General features: G+C 54.4%; 1 protein-coding gene across 2 annotated transcripts in view; it reads left to right on the top strand.

Annotated features, from left to right (window-relative positions):
- Nucleotides 1-2085: 2085 nt before the first annotated feature.
- LOC122547371 (trypsin-like) overlaps nucleotides 2086-9527 on the top strand; it is a 15479-nt gene continuing 8037 nt past the window's right edge. Inside the window, exons 1-2 of one of the 2 annotated variants that reach the window (XM_087981079.1) lie at nucleotides 2086-2206; nucleotides 7853-8006. In XM_087981079.1, coding sequence (XP_087837205.1) covers nucleotides 2170-2206; nucleotides 7853-8006 — 191 coding nt within the window. In that variant the 5' untranslated portion in view covers nucleotides 2086-2169. Of the gene's footprint in view, nucleotides 2207-4905; nucleotides 5125-7852; nucleotides 8007-9527 lie in introns of those variants that run through there. The other variant, XM_087981080.1, reaches the window with a different exon arrangement.

Below are 9527 nucleotides of genomic sequence, written 5' to 3'. Positions count from 1 at the left end.
CGAACATTCGCTGCTGTTATAGATCAGACCAGCCCCCCCCTCACACTATTCCGAAAGTATGTTAGCCTCTCATCTCTGCCTTCCTCGAAAGGTAAAGTCTTGCATTCCCGATTTAATTCGATTGGTAAAAATCCCGGAGTTAAAGCAAAACCCCCTTCATTCATCCCCGGTCGCTAATATCGAACAAAAGGAAGGCAAAATTGGAAAATCCTTATGTTGTTGGAAATTTTAACACAACAATAGGAATAATAAATGTTACTAATGAACTGTTCGAGTGCCGTAACGTCCCATTCATTTGGGGGGGGGGGGGGGTGAGGGGGCAGGGTGAGCATTTTTCCTCGGATGGTGATGGCTACCACGAGGGGGCATAGCTTTAAACTAAGGGGCTGATAGATATAGGACAGATGTCAGAGGTAGTTTCTTTACTCAGAGAGTATTAGGGGTGTGGAAAGCCTGCCTGCAACAGACTCACCAACTTTAAGGGCATTTAAATGGGCATTGGATAGGCATGTGGAGGAGAATGGGATAGTGTAGGGTAGATGGGCTTCAGATTGGGTCGGCACAACATCGAGGGCCGAAGGGCCTGTACTGCGCTGGAATGTTCTACGTTCATCTTTGGCAAAATTCTCGTCTCGTAAGCAAGAGGAAGAGAACAGAGTCCCCAGCGTTTGACTGGAACTGAGAGAGTGAACAATAGTCTCCACTCAGCAACTGCTGAAGGCTACAAGGAAAAAATCCTGCTTCTGTGGGAGCTTGACCATGCCCAGCCAGGCTGCTTCTATTGTTCCATACTTTTAAATAAAAATTCCAAGAACTCTCTGGCAGCCCATTCCATACACGTACCACCCTCTGTGTGAAAAGGTTGCCCCTTAGGTGTCTTTTATATCTTCCCCCTCTCACCCTAAACCTATGCCCCTCTAGTTCTGGACTCCCCGATCTTATAAAGGTTTACAAAACCATGAGGAGCATGGATAGGGTAAATAGATAACGTCTTTTCCCTGGGGTGAGGGAGTCCAGAACTAGAGGGGCATAGGTTTAGGGTGAGAGCGGAAAGATATAAAAGAGACCTAAGGGGCAACTTTTTCACACAGAGGGTGGTACGTGTATGGAATGAGCTGCCAGAGGAAGTGGTGGAGGCTGGTACAATTGCAACATTTAAGAGGCATTTGGATGGGTATATGAATAGGAAGGGTTTGGAGGGATATGGGCCGGGTGCTGGCAGGTGGGACTAGATTGGGTTGGGATATCTGGTTGGCATGGACGGGTTGGGCCGAAGGGTCAGTTTCTAAGACTCTGAGGGATCGGTGTCATCAGCTGCATGGGGAGAATAGACACACTGGGGAGTTGGAGAAGATGTGATGGAGAGGGGATTGGATCGAGTGTTCGAAACGGTGAGGGAGCTGGGAGAAACCACTCCCATTTACTTTGTAAAATCAAGAAATGGAGCCACCATTTTGAAGGGATTGGCCCAACATAGTGAAAGGATACGGTGGGAGGGGAGGGGGTGGGGGGGGAGTGTATGGAATGGTTGGGACCTGGAAGGTGTTGGCTGGGAACGTGCCGGAGACAAGCTCAGTCTCGGATTCCAAGTGGGAATTGGATCGTATCTGTGAACAGGGAAGGGCGTTCCGAGGTAACCAAGCAAAAGACAGACCCGTTGAGTTGTTCTCGCAGAGAGCTAGTATGGACCAGGTGGACCGAATGGCCTCCTACTGTTTCAGGCAACACCTTCCAGCTCCTTTCATAATAGCGAGTTTCCAAGCAAACACCTTTCTCAGTGACTGTATTTCCCAGACATGCGGTCCTGTGAATATCTCCACATGACCCCGTCCATGCTGACTACGATGAGATAGGGAGTGGGAAACTTTCCCCGATTAACACTCAGCGTCTGTTTGGCTCTGAGTGATTACCGGGGAAGAGGCTGATTGTCCTGTTTACACCAATGCACCTGACCAGTTACTGCAAAGAGCCAGCTGCTCTCTATAGGTCACAGCGCTGGAGAATTCCCAGCGTGTTTACAGCATGCCCGAAAAAACAGGGAGTGAGAGAGACCTTCACATTCTGCTTACAATGTCCCTCAGATACAGGGAGAGGGAGAGATCTTCCTGTGGTGTTTACGATGTCCGTAAGACCCAGTGTGTGGGAGATATCTTCAAGGTGGTGTTTACGATGTCGCTAAGACTCAGGCCGTGGGAGGAAACTTCATGTAAGTTCAGAAAGAGGTCTCTCAGTGGATCACTCTATAGAGAAGGACAGAATATAGGCCATTTGGCCCATTGAGCCTGGGCTGCCATCCATCGTGGCTGGTGTAGAGGAACAGGACTAGGCCATTCAGTCAGTTGAGGCTGTCCCCCATTCAATTTGGTGCGGCTGATTGAGCACCTCAATACCGTTTACCCACCCCATCCACATACTGTGGGAGGCTCAGTGTTAGCACTGCAACCTCCCAGCACCACGGACCCCGGTTCGATTCGAGAATCAGGCAACTGTCTGCGTGGGTTTCCTCCGGGTGCTCCGGTTTCCTCCCACACTCCAAAGATGTGTAGGTTAGGGTGGATTGGCCATGCTAAATTGTCCCATAGTGCCCAGGGATGTGCAGGTTAGGGTGGATTGGCCATGCTAAATTGTCCCATAGTGCCCAGGAATGTGCAGGTTAGGGTGGATTGGCCATGGGAAATGTAGGGATATGGTAATGGGCTGGGTCTGGTTGATATGCTCCTGTTCAGAAGCTCAGTGTAGTCTCGATTTGCCGAATGGCCTGTTTCCTCACTGTATGGACTCTATAAATCTGAACTCCAGTATCTGAGGGGGCTGAGGGTTAACATTACAGGGGTTTATAAAATCATGAGGGGCATGGATAGGGGTGGGGGAGTCCACAACTAGAGCACGCAAGTTTAGGCTGAGAGGGGAAAGATATAAAAGGGACCTAAGGGGCAACGATTTCACACAGAGGGTGGTACGTGTATGGAATGAGCTGCCAGAGGATGTGGTGGATGCTGGTACAATTGCAACATTTAAGAGGCATTTGGATGGGTATATGAATAGGAAGGGTTTGGAGGGCTATGGGCCGGGTGCTGGCAGGTGGGACTAGATTGGGTTGGGATATCTGGTCGGCATGGAGGGGTTGGGCTGAAGGGTCTGTTTCTGTACTGTATGTCTCTCTGAAGCTATGAGGTAAGCCTCTTATTTTCCCAATTCCAGGTGAATTCACGCTCCCCCCCCAATTTCCTCCACCACCACTCCCATCCCCCCATCTCTCCTCAAACAGCAGACCCAGGAGTCAATGGGAGGGGTCCATTCTCTCAGTGTCCCCCTCCTGGGGTCAATGGGGAGATGATCTGACGATGGGTTTGGCAGGGTCCACCAGTACCTGTTGGAGGTGAGAGCTGATGTGTTGAGGAGACCCTGCAGGGTGGATATAGATACTGCAGTAACTCTCCCACCCTCCTCACTGCTCCATGTGCAGTAGACCAGAGCTAAGGGTCAATCTGCAGGGGGGGTTGCCCGCTCCCTCCCCCCCCATGTTGATAAGTGAGATGTTTTACTCTCAAAAGGTGCTAACTCTCGCAAAGTCTCCTCTTCCCAATACCAGGCCCTCTGAGTTTTTGTTGAGGTCCAGGTGGATAAATTCTTGATGATGGGGTGGTCAAGCCTGACTGTGGGACTGGAGGGTTGGGGGGCACACACACCATAGGATCAATGGAGAGTCCCCTCGTCGGGCTGAATGGCCTCCTCCAGTTCCTAATGAACAGGTCGGAGGGTCAGAGGGTCATTGTCAGTGTCGAGGTGGGTAAGGAACGATGGTGTGAGCACACAAGTGGAGCAGGGGAAGTTATCGTTCACTCTGAGCCCCCAGGAACTATCCCCGAAAGCAGGGAGATCACAGACACTGTCTCACATCAATCAACCCAGCACTCAACATGAATCTCATTCAGTTCTCTCTCTCCCCACAACCTCTCTCTCTCTCTCTCTCTCCCCCTCGCTCTCTCTCTGTCCCTTTCTCTCTCTTTCTCCCTATCTCACTCTCTCTCATTTTCTTTCTCTCCCCCTCTCTCTCCCTCACTCTTTCTCTCTCTCCCTCTCTCTCTATCTCACCCTCCCTCCCTCTCTATCTCTCTCTCCCTCTCTCTTTCTCTATTTCAGCCTCTCACCCTCTCTCTCTCCCTCTGTCTCCCCCCTCACCTTCCTCTCTCCCTTTGTCCCCTGTCCCTCTCTCTCCTTCTTTCTCTCTCTCTCCGTCTCTCTCTTTCCCACTCTCTATCTCCGTCTCTCTCTCTCTTTCTTTCTCTCTTTCTCGCCACTTTCTTCCCTCTCTCTCTCCCTCTCTGTCTCTCTCTTTCTTTCTGTCTCTCTGCCTCTGTCCCTGTCTCCCTTTGTCTCTCTCTCTCTCTCTGCCTCTCTCTCTCACTTTTTCTTTCTTTCCCTCTCTCTCTCCTTCCTTTTCTCTCCCTCTGTCTCTCTCTCTCTCTTTCTTTCTGTCTCTCTCCCTCTGTCCCTCTCTCCCTTTGTCTATCTCTCTCTCTCTGCGCCTCTCTCTCACTATTTCTTTCTTTCCCTCTCTCTCTCCCTCCTTTTCTCTCCCTCTGTCTCTCTCTCTTTCTCTCTCTGTGTCTCTCTCTCTTTCTTTCTGTCTCTCTCCCTCTGTCCCTCTCTCCCTTTGTCTCTCTCTCTCTCTGCGCCTCTCTCTCACTATTTCTTTCTTTCCCTCTCTCTCTCCCTCCTTTTCTCTCCCTCTGTCTCTCTCTCTCTCTCTCTCTCTTTCTTTCTGTCTCTCTCCCTCTGTCCCTCTCTCCCTTTGTCTCTCTCTCACTATTTCTTTCTTTCCCTCTCTCTCTCCCTCCTTTTCTCTCCCTCTGTCCCTCTCTCTCTCTCTCTCTCTGGAGGAGTCTGGAATATTATGACAATCTTGATTTCGGTCCCTGGGTCCCTCTTGTTGATCTCGGAGTGTTTCCCACCTGCCCCAAGCCTGTTGGACCTGGGGAAGCTGGCAGTCTGATTGATTGCTGCTATATTTAGCGAAGGTGTGGGGATATAAAGTCACCAAGGTGGCTGCGAGTGAATGCGAGAAGGGGAGCAGATAGAGCATGGACCTACTGAGCCTGGCTCTGCTTTTGGGAGCAGCAGGTACGATTTCATGATCCCCCCTGACCATCGATCGATGGAGAGAGCCCAGCACTACCTCTCCCCTTATCGTACCTCACCCGGGGGCTCCACTCACCGCCTCCACCTCTCTAACTCTCGAACCATCTCTTTCCCTTCCCCTCTCTCTCCCCCTCCCTCCCCATCTCTCCATCCCTCTCCCTCCCTCTCTCCCTCCCTCCCTCTCCCTCCCTCTCCCCCTCCATTCCCCCCTCTCTCTCCCTCCCTCCCTCTCCCTGCCTCTCTCCCTCCCTCCCTCTCTCTCCCTCCCTCCCTCTCCCTCCCTCTCTCCCTCCCTCCCTCTCCCTCCCTCTCTCCCTCCCTCTCCCTCCCACTCTCCCTCCCTCTCCCTCCCTCTTTCCCTCCCTCCCTCCCTCTCCCTCTCTCCCTCCATTCCTCCCTCTCTCTCCCTCCCTCCCTCTCTCTCCCTCCCTCCCTCTCCCTCCCTCTCACTCCCTCTCTCCCTCCCTCTCCCTCCCACTCTCCCTCCCTCCCTCTCCCTCCCTCTTTCCCTCCCTCCCTCTCCCTCCCTCTCTCCCTCCCTCCCTCCCTCTCCCTCCCTCTCTCCCTCCCTTCCTCTCACTCCCTCTCTCCCTCCATTCCTCCCTCTCTCTCCCTCCCTCCCTCTCCCTCCCTCTCTCCCTCCCTCCCTCTCCCTCCCACTCTCCCTCCCTCCCTCTCTCCCTCCCTCCCTCTCCCTCCCTCTCTACCTCCCTCCCTCTCTCTCCCTCCCTCCCTCTCCCTCCCTCTCTCCCTCCTTCCCTCTCCCTCCCTCTCTCCCTCCCTCCCTCTCACTCCCTCTCTCCCTCCATTCCTCCCTCTCTCTCCCTCCCTCCCTCTCCCTCCCTCTCTCCCTCCCTCCCTCTCCCTCCCTCTCTCCCTCCCTCTCCCTCCCACTCTCCCTCCCTCCCTCTCCCTCCCTCTTTCCCTCCCTCCCTCTCCCTCCCTCTCTCCCTCCCTCCCTCCCTCGCCCTCCCTCTCTCCCTCCCTCCCTCTCACTCCCTCTCTCCCTCCCTCTCTCCCTCCCTCTCTCCCTCCCTCTCTCCCTCCCTCTCTCCCTCCCTCTCTCCCTCCCTCTCTCTCCCTCCCTCCCTCTCCCTCCCTCTCTCCCTCCCTCTCTCTCCCTCCCTCCCTCTCCCTCCCTCTCTCCCTCCCTCTCTCCCTCCCTCTCTCCCTCCCTCTCTCTCCCTCCCTCTCTCCCTCCCTCTCTCCCTCCCTCTCTCTCCCTCCCTCTCTCCCTCCCTCTCTCCCTCCCTCTCTCCCTCCCTCTCTCCCTCCCTCTCTCCCTCCCTCTCTCTCCCTCCCTCTCTCTCCCTCCCTCCCTCTCCCTCCCTCTCTCCCTCCCTCTCTCCCTCCCTCTCTCCCTCCCTCTCTCCCTCCCTCTCTCCCTCCCTCTCTCCCTCCCTCTCTCTCCCTCCCTCCCTCTCCCTCCCTCTCTCCCTCCCTCTCTCCCTCCCTCTCTCCCTCCATCACTGTAATTCCATTGTTACTCTGCCAATCTCCCCATCCATCTATCGCTCAAATACAGCTCATTATTCGAGGTGTGTGGATAAAGGAGGGGCACTTGGACTTGATTCAGCTCATTGTCCCCAGAGGGTCCTTACGTGAAGATATCTCCCCTCCCTCAGCCTCCCCTCACACCTCTCCGTCATCAGTCTCCCCCTTCAACCACTTCGCTAACACAGATACCCAACCCTCACCGCCCACCCCCCCTCTCCCGGAAACACTCAAACCTTTCAACCCCAGAGACATTGATAGTGGACCCCCTCCCCTTGCATCTTCCAGACTGTGGCCTTATCGTTTTACACCCCGCCACCAAACAATATTACTGACCCTCTGACAGTGCGGCACTCCCTCTGCACTGACCCTCCGACAGTGCGGCACTCCCTCAGCACTGACCCTCTGACAGTGCGGCCCTCCCTCAGCACTGATCCTCCGACATTGCGGCTCTCCCTCAGTACTGACCCTCCGACAGTGCCCACTCCCTCAGCACTGACCCTCCGACAGTACGGCTCTCCCTCAGCACTGACCCTCCGACAGTGCGGCATTCCCTCAGCACTGACCCTCCGACAGTGCGGCGCTCCCTCAGCACTGATCCTCCGACAGTGCGGCACTCCCTCAGCACTGACCCTCTGACAGGGCAGCACTCCCTCAGCACTGACTCTCTGACAGTGCGGCACTCCCTCAGCACTGACCCTCTGACAGTGCGGCACTCCCTCAGCACTGACCCTCCGACAGTACGGCACTCCCTCAGCACTGACCCTCCGACAGTGCGGCTCTCCCTCAGCACTGACCCTCCGACAGTGCGGCACTCCCTCAGCACTGACCCTCCGACAGTACGGCACTCCCTCAGCACTGACCCTCCGACAGTGCGACACTCCCTCAGCACTGACCCTCCGACAGTGCGGCACTCCCTCAGCACTGACCCTCCGACAGTGCGGCACTCCCTCAGCACTGACCCTCCGACAGTGCGGCACTCCCTCAGCACTGACCCTCCGACAGTGCGGCACTCCCTCAGCACTGACCCTCCGACAGTGCGGCAATCCCTCAGCACTGACCCTCCGACAGTGCGGCACTCCCTCAGCACTGACCCTCCGACAGTGCGGCACTCCCTCAGCACTGACCCTCCGACAGTATGAAAGTTATTGATTTAATGAGTTTGTGGATATGATGATGAATCTCTGTCTGTTTCCCTCCTCGTGTGTTCCCACAGTCGCTGCTGACGATGATAAGATCATTAATGGGTATGAGTGTCCCCCACACTCCCAGCCCTGGCAAGTGTACTTCACCACAGATAGCCATCGCTGGTGTGGAGGCTCCATTATCGATGAGTGGTGGGTCCTGTCTGCGGCTCATTGTGAGAAACCGTAAGTATCCAATTCCCCCTTCCACAAGTGGCCCGTCATTTGCAGAGTCCCTTCCTTTCCCATTCCTGCTGGAATCTATCAAAGGGAACAAGTCTCCCTGCAGTTTAATCCCAATCCAAAGTCTCTCGTATTAACAGACATACCCTCTGATCTGTCTTTCCCATCCACCCTCTCTGTTACCTGCTTTCTGTCTCAACGCTCTCTACGAACAATCCTGTCGTTTCATCCAATCTGTCATGTGTTTCGAACCCTGTCTCTCTGTTCTGTTGTCAATAGAGTTGTCCCGGAAGACGGGCCTTAACTCGGCTTTCCCTTCACCTCCGACGTTGCCAAATCAGCTGAGTTTCCCCAGGATTTTCTGCCATTGTTTCAGCTTCCCAGTTTCCGAAATATTTTGTCGGTTTTTGCTCTCCCTTTAGCTCTGTTGTAAACACCGGTCCTCCCCATGAGCTCTCATGAGGGGTTGCATTTCCTCCGATAGACCTTACCTACGAGCTGTTGTAAGTATAGACGTCCCTACAAGCAATCGCAAATGAAATCCCATCTTTCGCAGGAATAGACATCCCTGTGTCTGATAGGGAGCTGTTTATACGGACACTCTCTGGAATTTAGAGAAATGAGAGATCATCTGGTGGAGGCACGGTGGCTCAGTGGTTAGCATTGCTGCCTCACAGCGCCAGGGACCCAGGTTCGATTCCAGCCTCGGGTGACTGTCCGTGTGGAGTTTGCACATTCTCCCCGTGTCTGCGTGGGTTTCCTCCGGGTGCTCCGGTTTCCTCCCACAATCCAAGAATATGCAGGTTAGGGTGGATTGGCCATGCTAAATTGTCCCATAGTGCCCAGGGAGGTGCAGGTTAGGGTGGATTGTCCATGGGAAATTGTCCCATAGTGCCCAGGGATGTGCAGGTTAGGGTGGATTAGCCATGCTAAATTGTCCCATAGTGCCCAGGGATGTGCAGGTTAGGGTGGATGGGCCTTGCTAAATTGTTCCATAGTGCCCAGGGATGTGCAGGTTAGGGTGGATTGGCCATGCTAAATTGTCCCATAGTGCCCAGGGATGTGCAGGTTAGGGTGGATTGGCCATGGGAAATTGTCCCATAGTGCCCAGGGATGTGCAGGTTAGGGTGGATTGGCCATGCTAAATTGTCCCATAGTGCCCAGGGATGTGCAGGTTAGGGTGGATTGGCCATGGGAAATTGTCCCATAGTGCCCAGGGATGTGCAGGTTAGGGTGGATTGGCCATGCTAAATTGTCCCATAGTGCCCAGGAATGTGCAGGTTCGGGTGGATTGGCCATGCTAAATTGTCCCATAGTGCCCAGGGATGTGCAGGTTAGGGTGGATTGGCCATGCTAAATTGTCCCATAGTGTCCAGGGATGTGCAGGTTCGGGTGGATTGGCCATGGGAAACTGTCCCATAGTGCCCAGGGATGTGCAGGTTAGGGTGGATTGGCCATGGGAAATTGTCCCATAGTGTCCAGGGATGTGCAGGTTAGGGTGGATTGGCCATGGGAAATTGTCCC

The sequence above is a fragment of the Chiloscyllium plagiosum genome, unplaced genomic scaffold (assembly GCF_037043375.1).
Source record: "Chiloscyllium plagiosum isolate Xiang-an unplaced genomic scaffold, Cpla_swu_hap1 HiC_scaffold_38, whole genome shotgun sequence".
In the NCBI taxonomy this organism is placed as follows: domain Eukaryota; kingdom Metazoa; phylum Chordata; class Chondrichthyes; order Orectolobiformes; family Hemiscylliidae; genus Chiloscyllium; species Chiloscyllium plagiosum.
This window is presented reverse-complemented; position numbering and strand designations above follow the sequence as displayed.